General features: G+C 43.7%; 1 protein-coding gene across 1 annotated transcript; it reads left to right on the top strand.

Moving 5' to 3' along the window:
* The first annotated feature begins 1,957 nt into the window (after positions 1 to 1,957).
* THBS1 (thrombospondin 1) lies at positions 1,958 to 18,131 on the top strand. Its single transcript, XM_050896795.1, has 22 exons — positions 1,958 to 2,102; positions 2,299 to 2,390; positions 3,136 to 3,713; positions 4,268 to 4,343; positions 4,589 to 4,785; positions 4,971 to 5,096; positions 6,646 to 6,739; positions 7,063 to 7,236; positions 7,625 to 7,801; positions 8,136 to 8,309; positions 8,496 to 8,623; positions 8,744 to 8,896; positions 9,415 to 9,633; positions 10,214 to 10,321; positions 10,709 to 10,868; positions 11,270 to 11,388; positions 13,055 to 13,289; positions 13,655 to 13,882; positions 14,026 to 14,297; positions 14,726 to 14,823; positions 14,934 to 15,073; positions 15,765 to 18,131. Exons 2-22 carry the CDS (start codon positions 2,324 to 2,326, stop codon positions 15,770 to 15,772), a joined length of 3,531 nt encoding a protein of 1,176 aa, XP_050752752.1. The 5' UTR covers positions 1,958 to 2,102; positions 2,299 to 2,323; the 3' UTR covers positions 15,773 to 18,131.
* The last annotated feature ends 692 nt before the right edge of the window (positions 18,132 to 18,823 follow it).

The following is an 18,823-nucleotide window of genomic DNA, read 5'->3' as shown; positions in this document are numbered from 1 at the left end:
GCCCCTTTGGCTTCCATGAGACAATCCATCAGAGAAACTCACGGGTATATAAAGGGCTTAGTGGGCTGACCACTAAGAATTACAACTACCTGTCAATTAAACCTGTCCAGGTAGGAGCAGTCAGTGTCTCTTTCTTGCTCTCTCTCTTGCTGATTTTTTTTTCCCTGGTGGGGCTCTCATCATCACCATCATGCCTCTTCTCTCTCTGTTTTTTATCTTGAGACACTTGAGGTTTTTCTTCTATGAATCATTATACAATAAAGAGGCCTACTTCAGATGGTATACTCTATCTCTTAAGTTAAAAGGGCAGACAATCATTTTGGCTTTACCCTAATATACACAATTCTGCAGCTATCTCATTCTTTGGGTCAAGAATTTCCCAAGGCATTTCCTGGGATAATCTGTAGAGCAGTAATGCCTCCTCATACATTAGCCAGTCCGATTGCCTGATGTGTTTTACACAGTTCAGTTTAGAGTCCAACTCAGTCACTGCTCAGGGCTGCCAAGCTCACTCCAATTTTCCCTCACCACACACGCAATCGCCTGATGAGCTCCTTCTCGTTCACTGACACTCCGCTTTCCACAGGAGCACACGCCAAGCATACAAAGGCCAGGGAATGCAGAGGAATTAACCATTTTTGGAATTTGATTACTTCAAAGCCGTTTCACACACTCAAGTCACTTTTGGTCGTACAGAGTATGACATGACATAGAGAACCTGCCTTTTTAACCTTAAAAGCTTTCCTTTTACCTGAAATCTGGATTGCGTGGGAAATTCTCGGCTGAAGTAGCGTTAGTCATTTTGTTCATTAAACAAAGCCGCTACAGGAGATTCTCAGCTGCAGTATAGCGTTAGTCATTTCATTCCTTAAGTGAAGTTGTTAACCGAGGGTCATCCCCATGCACTCTTCTCCAGTGACAAGAAATGGAGTCGGAAGGAGAAGGCGCCAGGCTCCCCCGTTCCTCCAGCCTGCCTTCCTCCCCCACCATCGTTCCCCTCTCTTCCCCCACATGACCTGGCCCACGTCCTTTCCAAGGGTGGACAGAAAGAGCTAACGAGAATTTACATTATTGCCCCTTTTGTAGACCCAGTGTCCTGTGTGCTGCGTATTGCGACCAGTGGGCAGGAAGAGAAGCTTTTCATTAAATGAATTAAGTTAATTAATTGAAGACTGCTTTCATTAAGTGACTCGAGACAGCCGGAGGCAGTGGCATTTAGGCACACCTCTCCTCTACGTCCCAGCCGGGCCGCCGGCAGACACCTGCGGCGGGGTCCGCCCCCTCAAGCCCTCCTCCTGGGGTGCCCGCCGGCCGCAGGGGCTGCGGCTGGCTGGCGGACACAGCAAGGCCGGGACACCCTTACCCCTTAGCGCGGGGCTACGGCCAGTGCGAGCGGCCGGGAGCCAAGGGCCGGAGGGCAGGACCGGGACGCCGGGCGGGCAGGGGGACAGGCGCGGAGCGGCGGGGAACGGGCGCCAGACGCGGTTCACCGCAGGTTCGGGGGACGAGGGCCCCGAGGGCCTCGGAGGACGAGGGCGGAGAAGGCGACAGGGAGCCGGCGGCGTCGCGCCCGCCGCGGGGCCGAGGAGCGGCGGACGGGCCCTGAAGGACAAGTGCCGTACGAGCTCGCGGGGCGCCCCCAAGTGGCGCGGCCGGGCGCGGCGCCGCCCGTCAGAAGGGGCGCGGCGGCCGCCCGCTCCCGCGGCCGGCGGGGCGCGGCGGCGGCGGCGGCGGCGGCGGTGGTGGCGGCGGGCCCGTCCCCGCCCCCCGGCCCCTGTGGAAAGTTGTCTCTGGCCGCGGAGCCACCCGGCTCCCGCCTCCCGCTTCCTGCCCCGCCGCCGCTGATTGGCCCGCCGCGCGCGGTGGAATGCGAGCCACCCTTTAAAGGCGCGCGCGGCGCCCGGCGCCCGCAGTGTCCCGGCAGCGCCGCTCCCGTCGCCCACCGCCGCCTCGCCCGGGACCCGCCGCTCCGCCCGCCCCGACGAGGCGCCGCTCTTCGCCCTCCCTCGCCGGGACAGTCGGGGGCTGCCCGAGAATATTGGTCGCCGGTACCCGGAGGTGCGGGAGGCCGGCGCTGCCTGCCCGGATCGCTCTCCCCGGAGGTAAGTGCTGAAGCGGCTCCTGCCGCGCTCGCTGTCCCCTCCGGGGGCGGCGGCGGGCGGGGGGCACCTGCCCTGTCCCCGCTGCCTCCCGCTGCGCAGCCTTCCTGCCGCGGGAGCCGCTGGTGCCGGTGCGCCGGGCGGTAGGTCCTGGGTGCGACGGCAGCGCGGTGACCTTCTTCCTTGTGGCTGTCCCCAGGCTGGTTCAGAGACAGACCTTTGCCATGGGGCCAACGACTGTTCTCTTCCTCCTCCTCATGCTCGGCGTCTCGGAGGCCAAGCGCACTGCAGGTAAGACCAGCTCTGTGCTGGTACTCGGAGCGGTCAGGGAAGGGGAAAAAAAGAAAAAAGAAAACACTTCTTGGTGTCTGCGTAGGCAGCTGGAATTGTGCTCGGTGGTGAAGAGCTCCAAAGCTTTCAATGAACAAAAACTTTTTAACCTGAGCATCAGCTAGTTGGGAACAGGAGACTTTCTCTGCTGTGGAGTTCATGTAACCTTCAGAAATAGGAACGCAGAATCTCCAGGACTTGCACACATAGCTTGTCCGCCTCTGCGTTGGGCAGAGGAAAGGGGGAACATGATGTAGGAGCTGGCTGAAGAAGGAATGGGGGAGTAGGCTGCTGTCGTGATGCTATAGAGAAGCTGCTACTGTGCTTGCTGTCACCCAGCCGGACTAAGCAAGCTCACTGTGCTGTATCCTAGCGCAGGAATATTGCAGTCTGGGCTTCTGCTGTCTGTTTCTGCTCTGCTAGAGTCTGATGAGGTGCCAGAACAGCTGCTACCTTTGTGTGTCAGTCAGCAGGTACCTGGCACTCCTGTGCCGACTGGCTCCTGTACAAGAATGCATGTGTACTGCCACACAGCAGCTCCTGGTGGGACTGCCGTACCATCAGAGCTACTGTCTGCGCTCTAATGTGAGGCGCTGTACCTTGCACCATATGCACCATGAGCCACTATGTTAAGCAATCCTGGGAGATAGGCACCTACTCATCCTCTTGTGCTTTGCTCATGATGCTTGTTCTGATCTCTCTGCAGAGTCCAGGAGTGATGATAACAGTGTCTTCGATCTCTTTGAACTCATTGGCTTCATTCGGAAGGGAGCCGGGCGCCGGGCACCCGGGGTGCACCTGGTGAAGGGACCAGAATCTTCCAGCCCTGCTTACCGCATTGAAGACGCCAGTCGCATCCCTGCTGTCCCTGACTCCAAGTTCCAAGACTTATTAGATGCCATCCATGCTGAGAAGGGCTTCATCCTCCTGGCCACTCTCCGGCAAGCCAAGAAGAGTAGAGGCACACTGCTGTCTGTGGAACGGAAAGATGGCTCTGGTCATGTCTTCAGTCTAGTATCAAATGGCAAGGCAGGCACCCTGGACCTGAGCCTTTCTGGTGATGGCAAGCAGCAATTAGTGTCAGTAGAGGATGCCTTGCTGGCTACAGGACATTGGAAGAATATCACCCTGTTTGTGCAGGAGGACCGGGCTCAGCTCTATGTGGGGTGTGAGAAAATGGAGAACGCTGAACTGGACATCCCCATCCAGAACATCTTCACTAGGGACCTGGCCAGCAGTGCCAGGCTCCGTATTGCCAAAGGGGGAGTTAATGACAACTTCCAGGTAAGACTTTCACGTACGTTTTTGCCTAGTATTTTCAGTCATCCGCCTTGAAGGTGCATTAGCTACTCAACCAGCCTAAATAGCTACAAAGACATGGGTAACGGGGAGAAAGGGTTCCACCACTGACTAGTTTGTGTACATCTGATATGGACCACCTCTAAATCTAATAAACTTTAATAATGGAGTTTGAAGGGTGAAGCATCAGATTTGCAGGGACAGAACTTTCTGCAGCAATAAGGCAGCACTGAAGCTTCCAAACAGGTAGTTGTAGCTTTGTTGCTCAGCTTATTATACAAGATTCAGAAATCCATGGGTTTTTTTCCTTCCTGCCTGGAGAGTTGCCAGGTCCTTGTGGTCAAGGATGAGAATGTTAGGAAGCCGGGCTTGTTATCATTAAGGAGAATAAAGCAACGTGTTTCACTTTGCCATCTGTCTGTCATTAAATTACTCTTAATGATCTTACGTCACCTTAAGTGCCTACAAGCTCTCTCTATGCAAGTTGTACTTTCCCTTGCAGTCACTGCAAGTAGCTGTAATTCTTCCTCTGTCCACAGGGACTGCTGCAGAATGTGCGGTTTGTGTTTGGAACAACTCTGGAAACTATCCTGAGGAACAAAGGCTGCTCCAGCTGTAAGTTTGCAATCTTCTGAATCCAATGACCTATTAAAAATAAGATTCCTCATTACGTTAGAAAGACAAGTTGAAACAGAACTCAGAAGTATGCTGACATGCAAATCCGTGTTGCATAAGAAATAAGATTATATTTCTGCAGGCACCCTAATGAATCTGGTGGCAGCTGTTTAGCAGGTGTTACCCTGGAATGATAAATGCACATGGTAAAAAATGCATTTACTTTATGTGTGTTTTTGTCTTAGCCACTAGTGCAATCATTACTTTGGACAACCCGATCAATGGTTCCAGCCCAGCTATCCGCACTAATTACATTGGCCATAAAACAAAGGACATCCAAGCAGTCTGTGGGTTTTCCTGTGATGAACTAACAAATATGTTTGTGGAACTGCAAGGGCTCCGGTCCATGGTTACAACACTTCAAGACAGAGTTCGCAAAGTGGTGAGTGTTGGTTAAATTCATGGTACCTTTCATTAACTGGCACTTACTGAATGAATTATAACCTGCCCTTTGAGAGCCTGGATAAACAGTAATAACTTTGCGACTTTTGTGGAAAAGGGTGTTTTCTGTATTAACTTCTAAATATCTTCTCTCTGCTTCTCTCCCCTGCCCCTCCCCCCCTCAAGACTGAAGAAAATGAACTCATTGCTAAAGTCGTCCAGATCACTCCTGGAGTATGCATTCATAATGGAATCTTGCACAAAAATAAAGAAGAGTGGACTATTGACAGCTGCACTGAATGTACCTGCCAGGTAAGATTCCTCACATTCATAAGTCCTCTGTATATAAATTCATGAGTTGAAATCAACGGATATTTCTAAATGGCATTCTTTGTTAGAAAGAGTGAATCCTACACAGAACTGGGCATACTACAGTAGCCAGAGAATTATTCAGTTTATTTCATCCTACTGGATCTCTGGTATAAAGGCAGCTTTCATACAGTGTTACAACAGCAGTATTTTAGAAAATTATACAAAACATCACTCTGATACAGCTGTTAACACACTTTTAGTTCCTTAATTTGGGGAATACCTGTATTCTTTACATAAGTCCATGAGTAAACTAGAAATCAGCATCAACAGAACAAATTTATAGTACTATCAGTTTTTCTCCCTGGAATACTTTAGATCCACCTTCTGGCCTCACTGAACCTCCTGCTGGCTTAGTAGGAAAAGACATTCTAGTACTAAGTAAAGGCTCTTAAACTTACAAGGTTTTTCTTTAACAAATGCTTCTAGCTGTGTCCTATTAGCTGTTACAGATTATATGGAACAGCAATCCCTTCCAGATTTCAGTTTAGCTGTTTAAATCCCGGGATCACCTGGCAAGATATTTATGCTTTGTGTTCCGCTTCTGTGGAATGTTGTAAAAGTACACCAAAACATAGAGTTTCAGAGTTTCTTTAAACTCTTTGCTTCCTCCCTTTAACTGTAAGTGTACCTTAGCAAAAGCATCTTGGAGTACCAGTCTACCAAAGAGTGGGTTAACTAGCCTGCCACTGCTTAGAAACTAAAGGCTGAGTATTTGTACATGTGCAATCCAAGGTATCTCACCAAGTTCTGCATCTGCTTCTATAGGTCTCTACATCTTTTGTCTTGTAGTCAGCAAATGATACTGTGACTTCTGCATTTGTGTCTTCCCTACCAACCCTCTTACTCAGTGTTAGCTGTAATTGCCTTAATGTAGTCATTTGCTTGAGGAGATTAAAATAGTAATCATGAGAGCATTCTTCTGACCAAGCTGCTACCTTCAAGAAGCAAAACTACAGACTGCCCTTTAGCTCTCATTGAGATTGGAGGTGGGTGTTCTTACCCTGCCTGCTTGGCTTAAAGATCAAAGACCTCTAAGTATAAGTTACAGATTTCATGGCTCTTGAGCAGAGTCCACTAAAGTCATTTTATCTTTACCATATAATCAGCTTAAATCCATATTAACTGAAAAGAAAGTTGGCTTCCCATTCTTGTTTCATTCCCTTGAAGTCTGACCTTATACTTTGGGTATCACGTGATAGTCTTTTACTCTAGCCAGCATCTGGTAGCTACTCTTGATCAACTTCTGCAAAACCAAAATACTTCTGCTCTCAACTGAAAAATAATGGCTGAAAATAGGAATGAGATGAAGTTTGACTAAAAATACCTGGGACTACCCTTGGCTTGTATTAGCTCTAAATACAAGGGTCTCTGCTTTAGATGTGCTATTAAGTCTTTAAGTGCTGCAGAAAAGATCTCTTTATCATTTAACCAGACTCCAGACATTGTTTATATTCTACTTGCTTATTTCAGTTCTCACAATTCTTTATAGAACTCTGCCACTATATGCCGGAAAGTGTCCTGTCCTCTCATGCCTTGTTCCAACGCCACTGTGCCTGATGGGGAGTGCTGCCCGCGATGCTGGCGTAAGTACTTTAATACCTTCACACTTCTATAGCAGTTGGCTTCATCTAGCTAGACACATGCTGCTCTAAAGTATACCACAACTGGATATAACCTTGCACTGCTGGAGTAAGGCTAGCCTGATGCCTCTTTGAGTTTAATCACTTAGATGATGCATGTGAGCACTGAAACATTTGAGTTCATGGCCTTTATCTTGTACAAGAAAGGACGATGCATGTGGCTTTTGAGGACAGTTGTGTCCTTTTTTTGTGGAGAGAGGGGTGGGAGAAAAGACTATGGAAAAACACGTACCTGGAGTCTTATTCAGAGCTGTATCCCTCTGCAGCTAGCGACTACGCAGATGATGGATGGTCTCCTTGGTCTGAATGGACTTCATGTTCTGTGACCTGTGGGAATGGGATTCAGCAGAGAGGGCGATCCTGTGACAGTCTCAATAACCGCTGTGAAGGGTCTTCTGTACAGACTCGGACTTGCCACCTTCAGGAGTGCGATAAGAGATGTAAGTACTTAATCTACTCACACCGCTAATAAAAGCGGCCTGTGTTTTATTGGCTTAATGTTAACAGCAAAGATTACAATGTAGCTCTGTCACTGGGATGGAGCATTGGCTCCTAGCTTTAAGGACTTATATTAATCAGGTAAAGGGGAGCAGATAGTTAATGCAGTAAATAGGCATGTTTGGGCACTGCTCCCAGGACAAAATTTGAGGCCAGTTTAGGTATGCAATTTCTCTAGTGACGAAACAACTTGATCTGTGATGGTGCTGAGGCTATCCAATATATATGGAGTCTTTGGTACAGTTCTGGTACTGGCTATGTCCTAGGTGCTGTGCAGCTGAAGTCTGTTCTTCAGAACCTCTGTTAATAACAGACATCTCTCTCTTGTAGTTAAACAGGATGGTGGCTGGAGTCACTGGTCACCATGGTCATCATGTTCTGTCACTTGTGGCACGGGCATCATCACTAGAATTCGTCTCTGCAACTCTCCAGTACCACAGCTGAATGGCAAACCTTGTGAGGGTGAGGCAAGAGAAAACAAATCCTGCCAGAAAGATCCTTGCCCAAGTAAGTGTGTCCAGGTGGTAGCTACTATTCGGTAGCTTAAACGTTGAACTTCCTGAGTAGTTGCTATATAATCTAGTTCTAGTAATCTTCTCTCTTTAAACTTAGAGGTGGGCTAAGTAAAACCTCCCAGCTTAGTTTCAGATGAAACAAAACTGTTTAGAGGAAACTAAACTGTTCTATGGCTCTTCCATGGAGTCCATTAATTCTGTCATTCATGTCTGAACAATGTCTGAAGTGCTCCCGCTACAAAAGTAGAAGTTCTTACTCGGGTAGAAACTAGTTGTACCACTGAATTTAAAGCTATACATGTCTTCTCACTTCTGTCTCCCTTTAGTTAATGGCAACTGGGGACCATGGTCTCCATGGGACGCTTGCACAGTGACATGTGGAGGAGGACTTCAAAAACGTAGCCGTCTCTGCAATAATCCTGAGCCTCAGTATGGTGGGAAGACTTGCGTAGGTGAAGCTACAGGGACTCAGGTGTGCAACAAACAGGACTGTCCAATTGGTGAGTATCCATTTTCCCACAAACATCTGAAGGTTGTAGACAATCTTGAAAATACTGGTTAAAAAATTTGACATAAGTCTGTAAAACACGAGTGCTAGAATTTTAAACCAGCATATCGGCCAAATACAGTATTGTAGCAGCATGGTAAACATCCCTCATCGTAACACTTTCTCATTTGTTTCTCAGATGGGTGTCTGTCTAATCCCTGCTTTGCGGGGACTACATGTACCAGCTCCCCTGATGGTTCCTGGAAGTGTGGTGCCTGTCCTGCTGGCTACCATGGTGATGGTGTCCACTGCCAAGATATTGATGAGGTAAGAAGACTAGAGTTTGCTCCTTGAAAGGGAGTGAAAGAAAATGGGAAGGGAGAATAAAATCCTGGTGTTTTGATAACGCTAACTGTTGTTCTCCTCTATGTCAAACTCGTATTTCAGTGCAAAGAGGTTCCTGATGCCTGCTTTGTCTTCAATGGAGTGCACAGGTGTGAGAATACTGAACCTGGGTACAACTGTCTGCCTTGTCCACCACGTTTCACTGGGACACAGCCATTTGGTCGCAGTGTCGAGGACGCCATGGCTAACAAACAGGTATTGTCAACTTGAACTGTTCTGGGCTATAAAATCTCAAAGTTTCTGAACAGAAAGCACCTATGCATTTCAGGGAAGAAGGACTTGGTACATTTAATAAAACACCATCCTCTGTGATTCAGAACAGGAGGAGCATTAAGCAGTTTCTATTGGAGTTCAAAATGAGTTTTAAAAATCACTGTCCTTCTCAGCCATGGAGGGTTCAAATGTTATACGTAACTTTAGGAGAGTAATTTAATCAGTATTCACTTATGATACAACAATATGAGCCTTAGAGATATTTTAGTGCTTGGTTCCATTTGAAAATAAATAAGGTTTGAACAAGAAAAGTAATAATTAGTGCCAAGACTGCTACTGGAGTTGGGGAGTGGAAGAAAGTAACATATGAGGCTTTTTTCTGATTGAAGGCTCTCTGATCAAAACAAGCATGTATTCTCCATGTTTTATTTGAATCTCTGGGGGAAAATGAGGGATAAAAAGATGTTTCCAGTGGATTTAATCTCTGTGTGGTCTTCTAGGTCTGCAAGCCACGTAATCCATGCACAGATGGAACACATGACTGCAACAAGAATGCCAAATGCAATTACCTTGGCCACTTCAGTGACCCCATGTATCGCTGTGAATGTAAACCAGGCTATGCTGGCAATGGCATAATCTGTGGAGAAGATACTGACTTGGATGGATGGCCAAATGAGAACCTTGTTTGTGTTGCCAATGCCACTTACCACTGTAAAAAAGTAAGTTTATCCTGTTGTCCCATCTACCATTATAACAGCCTGCCTGTCTGAGAAATATACAAAATATGTTAGGTTTGAGGTATAAAGCAAGTGTCTGTCTAGTTAGAGCTATTAAACTATCCTCTCTGCAAATAAAAATGGTAAAATACCCCTCTATGTAGGGATACCATTGTCAAGGTATTGCTAAGAGACTCTTGCTGTTGCTTTAGATATTCCTGCAATATGGGAAAAAAAATGAAGCCCGAGACAATTTTAAATGTTTGTTATAAATGTTCTAGGAAGACTCTAGTTTAGGCTATGCCTATATTAGCTTTGCTCTGACAGATATCTATCTCCAGGGGAAGAAAGAGGGTAAGATTCTCAAAAGCAGCCAAATCCTTGTTTTAAAAATGATTTGAACTATGGCTTTCTAAGACTTATCCTCACAGTAATGACTAGCTAAAATTGAGAGAATTACAGTAAGATAACACCTACCTGATTGAGGTATGATGATTTTGCCTAATGATTAGATCTTACCTGCTAAAATCCCTATTGTAATCATGCCAGGAGTAAACACATCTGTGTACTTCCTCCTTTCTAGGATAACTGCCCTAATCTGCCCAACTCTGGGCAGGAAGACTATGATAAGGATGGGATTGGTGATGCTTGTGACAATGATGATGATGATGATGGTATTCCTGATGACCGGGTAAGACAACACAAAAGAACAGCCTTTGAGAATGTAGCTCTCCCATTCCCCTTCCTAAGGCTGGGGTCTAGCTTCTGACCTTAATCTTAAGAGAGGACCATAGGAAATTGCTGGCACTGACAGCTATCCTCAAAACCTTTAGATATGCATAACTATGCAGACAAACTTTCTGCAGCTGGTTGAGCTTTGGAAGTGAATCTTCATTTTTATTCAGCCATTGCTACACTTATGCAAGCAACAGGGTGTTCTGAGATAGAAGCATTCCAGTTTTAATTGTTTCCCTGCCTTTCATTTCTCCTTTCATATAGCAGTACAAGCATAACCAGAATCTGGTTAAAGCTTTAATCTGGCTCTTTTTAAAGCTTGACATCTTTCTCGCTCTTGCAGGACAACTGTGCATTCATCTACAACCCACAGCAGTATGACTATGACAGGGATGATGTTGGTGACCGCTGTGATAACTGCCCCTACAATCACAACCCTGATCAAACTGACACTGACAACAACGGAGAAGGAGATGCATGTGCAGTGGATATTGATGGAGATGGTAGGTGGCCTCTAATCACTCCTGTAGATGGTTTTCTAATCACAGATCGATCAAATGCACCCAATGTACTACTGATTTCCTACCAGAATTTCATCCCTGAACACACAAAAGTTCTCCTCTGGTGGTTTCAGGACATAAAGACTACTGAAGTAACAGTTACAGCTAATGGAAATTTGCTTTGAAATATACACATTTTGGCACAGTTAAATTCTAGCTCTACTCTCGCAGGCAGTAGGAACAGAAGTGTGTGGCAGAGCTAGTGATGAGTCAAGTTTCAAAGCTTTCAAATGCTGCTCAAAATGCTTTCAAAAATATATCAAGAAGTATGTGGTGGCTTTATACAGTCCTTTGCAGTATTTAGATGTCTGACTTTCATTCATGAACTTTCCTTAATTTTGCAGGGGTGCTTAATGAAATGGACAACTGCCAATATGTCTACAATGTAGACCAGAGGGATACAGACTTGGATGGTGTTGGAGATCAGTGTGACAACTGTCCACTGGAACACAATCCTGACCAGGTAGGGGATTTGCACTATATAAATAGAAGACTGGTATTATAAAAAAAATATAATATGTTGTGTATTGTAGAAAATATTTGAATAACAAGTTACAGCTTAAATTTGACTTGTCACAAATCATTCTTATTATTTTGCCAAATGGTGCCTTTATCAAATAACATGCCCTCACAGTTCAAACAGCTGCTAGGTATCTTCTGAAAAGTAACTCTAGTGAAGATCTGAGACTATTGTGTGTACTCATCTCCTAAACATTTCTTAGGTTTATCAGTTGCGGTGATCCTCATAGTGAGGATATGAAATTCCTGGGAGCATTGTATGAAATCTAGGTAGGTAGGAACTGCCCTCTTCATAGCCTGTAGTGCTGTGTTCACTTAGACACACAGTCACTCTCTAATCTTTGTCCTTAAGTTTGAAACAGCTGCATTTCAAAAGGTAACTTTTCTACCAGTAAGTTTAAGGCAGCACAGGTTGCTTTTCTCTAAGGAAAAGGCATATTCTGACACTTTTGAAATTCCCCTTCATAAAAATCTAGGGGGATCCAGCCTCTCACACAACTTACTGGTTCAAAACATTTGAAGGCAGAAGTAGATAAAGCCTGTGCCATCCTGTCAAGTACAAGGCTGTAAGTTTAATAGCTTCAGGGACATAACTGGAATGTTTGAACAGTTAGAAAAGCTGTTGCAAATCAGTGGAATCTAGTGTAGTATGGTCATATATTCTAAAAGCAGTGTTACTTGAAGGATTTAAACAGATAATATAAAATTTCTTAGTCTTTTCTGCTTGCTTTACTGCTTCCCCACCTGAGGCTGGAAAGTGCCTGAAGATCCTTTCAGGCAATGTTTCTCTTAACACTTTGAAATCTTAATGTAAGACTCTAATGGTTTTTCAGACACTTTTCTAATCAAGTTCTAGAAGCAAAGATACTAGATTTCAAACGGCAGAATGAGTAGCTATTCAAACTGTGTGCTATGCCTTCTGTCTACACCAACACCAGGGTCATCCACCAGTGTTGACAAGGCTACTAGACTAAACCTTGAGGCAGCCTCAGGGATGACTGGATTGTTTTTCTTATTTTAGAAGCTGACTAAGCAAATGACTGCCTAAAATACGTGATCAGCAAGCACAGCAGTTCATGCAGTCTTTGCCACTAAGGGAATAATTGTCTTGGCTGAGTCAAGGGGCATGAAGAGCATTATAGACTTTCATGATAAAGAAAATTATGATATGGTGTGGAAGCTGTAAAACCAAGACTTGGTAGACTATGATTTAATGTTACAGTCTCTACTGGCTAGGTAGTAGTCCTACCCTTACCTGACCTTTGGAACCAGGGAGCTGCTAGAGGAGGTGGGAGGTAAAGTACCCTGTGTCCAGTATGGTAAACTAGTGACAGAAGAGTCACATGGCAGAAGGGAGAAGACAAGAAGCTGATGACCACACTGCTTTCTGCTGCTGTGGATTCAAATTAAAACCAGGGCAACACTAAAGCAGCTCAAAACCAGTTAGCACGGGCAGCTTTAAGTGTGTATTAATCCTAATACCTCACTACATCCATCTTAGCTCTTGCTAAAGCAAGCAGAAATCCCAATTAATTCTAGCTATTAAGACTCCTATTTCAGCCTTTTTTTAAGTGGCTTTTTAAAATGTTCTTTATTGTTCCCTTTCTTAGGAAGACACTGATTCTGACCGCATAGGTGATCAGTGTGACAACAATCAGGACATAGATGAAGATGGCCATCAAAATAATCTTGATAACTGCCCCTATGTGCCCAATGCCAATCAAGCTGACCATGACAAGGATGGAAAAGGTGATGCCTGTGACCATGATGATGACAACGATGGTATCCCTGATGACAAAGATAACTGCAGACTGGTTGCCAACCCAGATCAAGCTGATTCTGATGGTAAGATGGCCAGTATCATAGTAACATTTTAAGCGTATCTTCCAATAGTTTGATGCTATTTTTTTTTCACACTATTTAGGGTTGGGTAAAACTTCCAAGTAACAAAGACAGAATGTCTGTACTGTTGTTGTAGTACTCCTCAGGAGTAACAAGCAATGTAAAAATGACCACATATCCAACTTTTTCCTAAGTCACTATCAGGCTGGAGTGAAAGGGCATTTATACAGTAGCTGCTGTGGCTTCTGTAGTGTGTCTGCCAGCAGTACCTGGGCAGTCAGAGATCTGCAATTAAGATTTCGACTCCAAGTTGTAAGACTTGGAAGCAAACCATAATGGTGATATAATGGTGAAATTGTGTCCTGCAGGTGATGGACGTGGAGATGCTTGCAAAGATGACTTTGACCAAGACAGTGTGCCAGACATTGATGATATCTGCCCTGAAAATGTGGACATTAGTGAGACTGACTTCCGAAGATTTCAGATGATTCCCCTGGATCCCAAAGGAACATCCCAAAATGATCCAAACTGGGTTGTTCGTCACCAGGGTAAAGAACTGGTTCAGACAGTCAACTGTGACCCTGGCCTTGCAGTCGGTAAGGGGAAAATTTTAACTCCCACAGGCATTACACTGTTTGGGGTTTTTTTGGCGGGGGGAGAACCTGAGAATCTGTTAGGGAGTTGTTTAAGACTTGCAAAAGAGCAGCACCTAAAACTTTCTCCTTTAACACCCCCATAGGTTTTGATGAATTCAATGCTGTGGACTTCAGTGGCACCTTCTTCATCAATACAGAAAGGGATGATGATTATGCTGGCTTTGTATTTGGCTACCAATCTAGCAGTCGTTTCTATGTTGTCATGTGGAAGCAGATCACCCAGTCTTACTGGGACTCCACACCAACCAAAGCTCAAGGCTACTCAGGTCTCTCCATCAAAGTTGTGAATTCCACCACTGGTCCAGGAGAACACCTTCGTAATGCTCTGTGGCACACAGGAAACACTTCTGGCCAGGTAAGAGTGGCACTTTGATAACCTACTCTTCTGCACTGTAAGGCAGGCTGTTCTTCCAAGAAGTTAGACACTTACAGGGGGTCTGTACATGCTGATCAGGATGGCATAGTCTTCTTGGCAAAGACCAACAACTCTTGTAATTATCCCCAATCATGCAAAATATTGTATAAAATTAACGGGATTGCATGCTGCAGACAGGCTTTCCAGAAGCAGTGAATCCATTGTTTCTGGAATTGTGGAGTAGTTTCCTATTTTCATATTTAAAAGTAAGCTTAAATGCAGTTGATTTCAAAAGACCCCATTACAGAGCCTAAGGACTTACTTTAAGCCTTTACTAGTCATAATGATGATCATCAAGGTACCTTCATGTCAAAATAATGGCTATGTTATCTCACACCTTTGGTTAATAAAAAAATATTCTTTTGTAGGTGAGAACTCTGTGGCATGACCCTCGTCACATAGGCTGGAAAGACTTCACTGCATACAGATGGCGTCTCAGCCATAGACCAAAGACTGGTTACATCAGGTGAGCATCATCCTTTTATCTTAAGTAATGATCACAAGGAAAGTGGATGTCTGTAAAGATGAACCTAACAGAAGCTTGCCAAAGATGGCTGACCTATTGTCTCTTTGTAGGGTTGTAATGTATGAAGGGAAGAAAATCATGGCAGACTCAGGACCAATCTATGACAAAACCTATGCTGGTGGTCGGCTAGGATTATTTGTCTTCTCTCAAGAAATGGTGTTCTTCTCAGATCTTAAATATGAATGCAGAGGTAAGGAAGACATTGCATTTAAGAGATCCTATATAAATGAATTGGTTCAAGACAGCTGCTCTCAAGAAAAATAGAATGGATCAAGAAATAAGAGCTAAGAGGGCAAGTTCACCCATGATCTTTCATGGCTCAATCTCAAGCGAGTTCTGCAGGCAGAAACAGGACACCTTCTTGATTAAACTCTTCACAGTTAAAAGTTTAAATATATAAAATCTAAGTATATTTCTATCCTGTTATTTCAAAGTATCAGTAATCCATGTTAAGTTCCAGATATGAAATACATATTGAATCTCCTTTAAAATGCTGACTAGAATGAATCTACACAGCTGACAAAGTCCAAGGTGAAAATGCAAAATATTGACTTTAGCAAGCAAGATAGTGTCTGACATGCAAAAAACTGATTTGCTTAAAAGCAAGCAAAGTAGAAGGTTGTCCATATATTGCACTCTTGCAGTTCAGTCGAGGTAAGTGCATATGACTAGTTCCAGGTGCCCTAGTCTTCTTAAATTGTGACTTCATTATGTAATGGTTACATAGACTACACGCTGAAGTCTAACTCAAGAAAGTACCTAAGCACTTTCAGTTTTCTTTACCAATATCTTTACAAATGTCTCTAGGGATTAATGTCGTAGACATAATCATGCACAATACACAGAAATATTTAAATATCTTAAATTTTTCTCTTTCACAGATCCGTAATCACGAGGTTGTTGGATCCAGAGACTATTTAAAAATGCTGGTATTGCACCTTCTGAAACGTTTAGCCTTACAAATCCTGGGACCATTATATTATTCCTTCCTTTCTTCTTTCTGCGTAAATGTGGACTCGAAACACATGATCTGCCTCAAGAGAATGCTTTTGAGAGAATGAAAGTGAGAACATACTTGGTATCTGACCTCTGCTGAAGTGGAAGGAAACAAATGTGTCTTGCAAATGAGAATTGTCTTCACTGAACAAGCACACTTCTTTCAGTAGGAAAGACATTTGTTTGCTGTTTATCACAGTGCAGTGTCACTGCCTCTAACTGGAGGTCCCATGGAGTAGCATTTTGTAAAAAAAAAAACATCTTTGGATGTGCTGTGGACTACTTAAACTGAAGACCTTTCATTGTGTGGGGAAAAAGGGTTTTTGGGTGGGAGGGTGAAACTCCGAGTCTTTTTTCTTTATGGGGGAGAGGAATTTTTTTGAGGGCTGCGCCACCTTGGTTTACATCCATTTAACTTGGAGAAATGATTATTGTTTTATGTCATATCTTTCAGATGAAAACACAGCCTTTTACTCTATTTGTGGTGAGCTAGATCAGCTGCTCTTACACAGGACAAAACAGATATTCTAAAACTGATTTCCTTGGTGGGAGGGGGAAAGAGGATAAAAACTGGCACACTGGATCACACCAGCTTTGGGAGAACTGGGATTTACAATTAGATTCTGTTTTTCCTGATTAGATGCAGATCTTTCTTACCTTTAAATGTTTTCTTTCAGATATGGTGCCAGAAAGCACCGCCATCTCAGCTAGCACTGTGCTGTCCTCCAGAAAACCAGCATGTGCTTCACTTTTTATGGTTAAAAAGGCACAAAAATAATAGTAATGAAAACATTCCTTTTCTACATGCCATAGACGCTTTAAACCCCTTGCTTCTTTGAAGGGGAGGGGAAGGGGCCTGTAGATATAATACTGAAATTGTAAAATATTTATTTTTACCTATCCTGGATGTTATAATGACTGAGGGATTATTGATTAAAACAACAAGAAATGCGTCAAGACTATCCACCTAATAATTGTTACAAGTCTTCATGACTGTAAGATTGTAAATACAGATTATTTATTAACTCTGTTCTATGTTGAAACTAGAGGGGTTTTAGTTGAGAAAAAAATCTTGTCTGGAGCAGATAGTGGTGATGTATTTGTTACAAAGAGCAATTTTCCCACAAAGGCTTTGAGGCGTAGGGAAAAGTGGTGGGGTGAGGAATGGGATATTTGTTTTTCTCAGTCTGAGCTCAATGTTGGCTTTTCCTCTCTTTGTGCAAGGCAGTTGGTAGCCTGGCAGGCAACTGTTCTGCAGTGCTAAAACTCAAGTCCCTTTAGATGGTAGCAGTTCCTGTCTCATCCATAGTGCTAGAGATGAGGGAATGCCATTTACCATCTTAGTGGTTATTTAGTGCTGGGAAATGTCTGCAGTGCTTTTACCACTGGTCAGTGGGCCTGACAGAACCAGAATACCTGCCCTGAGGAGATTGCAGAGAGGCACAATGACCGCAATCAGTAACCATTCAAACTGGCCATTTGTGCTGCTGCACACTAATTATTGTAACTAGTGATGTGCAGCTACAACAGAAGGAATTCTTCACAGACTAGACAGAACTTCAGCAGCTCCTTGCAAAAGAGGGAGAGGGCTTGATGTACATTAAAAGAAGACTGTTTTCCCCAACAGAAGGGGCAGCATCCTTACACCTATAACATTTCCTTGTCCTTTCAAAAAAGGAAAAGAAATGAACACAGTGCAAGTTTTACGTACAAATATTACCTCATTGTTGTGTGACTGAGAAAAACCTTTGGATTAAGCAGAGTTCAAATGTCTAACAAACTTTAAAGCTACTGTAGTACTAAAAAGTTAATGCTGTACATAGTCAAAATTTCTTTGCAGAAAATGTATTCCCAATAAGGAAATGGCATTGGAAAAAAAAGTCAAATACAATTTCTAATGTTGTGTTATATTTTTTGCTGTCATCTTGTATACCATTGCTTGTATTTTTATAAATTATTTTTCTCATTGCCATTGTAATAGTTAATCACATAATTGTGTAGATACGCTATTTAAATAATTTATCATGAAATGCTACCTGTAGAGTTAGTATTTCTATTTTTATAAAATGTTTGCACACTGAACTGAAGATTTTTTTTGCTTCCCTCCTCCCGATGTTTTTACTAGCATAATTTTCTAAGAACATGCTTTTTTGTAAACATTTTTAACCATTTTCCATTTTAAAGTTGTGTAAGTTGTACAATAAAGCTTCTTATGTACAAAGAACAATAAACCAACAAGACATTTATATTTACACCTTTGTGCTCTAGTTTTATTTGTGTGTTGTAATACTTCTGTGGATCACTGAAGCCCAATTTGACATGAATAACGTATCAAAGCAAGACATCTCTGCACTCTTTACATTAAAACTATGACGAGGGGATGCTCCTGAGCTTTCACTCCAGGTGTAACAGCTTGTCCACCTAAAGGCACTTATGCAGTTAGGTAGCACGGACAGCTGGCAAATTTGATTCTGAAGATTTCTGAGTGTAGACACAGCCATGCTGCCCTTGATGCAGTCACAAGGCAAAACACTCCTTGAGGGATTTCAATCATCCCCAGCCAGGCCTACCCCCTATTTCTTTCTTTCACATGAAAAGAGGCAGCATGATGGCTACCTGCAGGGGCAGATGAATATCTGTTAATATCTCTTCTGCTGGAACGTTCTGCTAAAAATAAAAGCAGTTAAGACTAGTTGCTCAGTCTTACAGCAGCAATTTGTCTCGTGAGCCCTTTAGCAAAGCCAGGTGCTATATTAGGAGTGCTAGATATCCACATGAGAAGTGTATTTAGGGGGTCCTGCAGGTATACAAAATTAATCTTTGCATCTCCTTTTCCTGAGGATGAAGAGTCCTGTTCTATGAATTTTTTTCCTATTTTTCTGTCACTAAACTTTTGAGGACAGTCCTGTATATTTTATTTTATCCCACTGAGAAAAAGGAGAAT

Source organism: Gymnogyps californianus, chromosome 5, assembly GCF_018139145.2.
Source record: "Gymnogyps californianus isolate 813 chromosome 5, ASM1813914v2, whole genome shotgun sequence".
Taxonomy (NCBI): domain Eukaryota; kingdom Metazoa; phylum Chordata; class Aves; order Accipitriformes; family Cathartidae; genus Gymnogyps; species Gymnogyps californianus.
The sequence above is the reverse complement of the archived record's forward strand: the minus strand, read 5'-3'. Positions and strand labels throughout refer to the sequence as shown.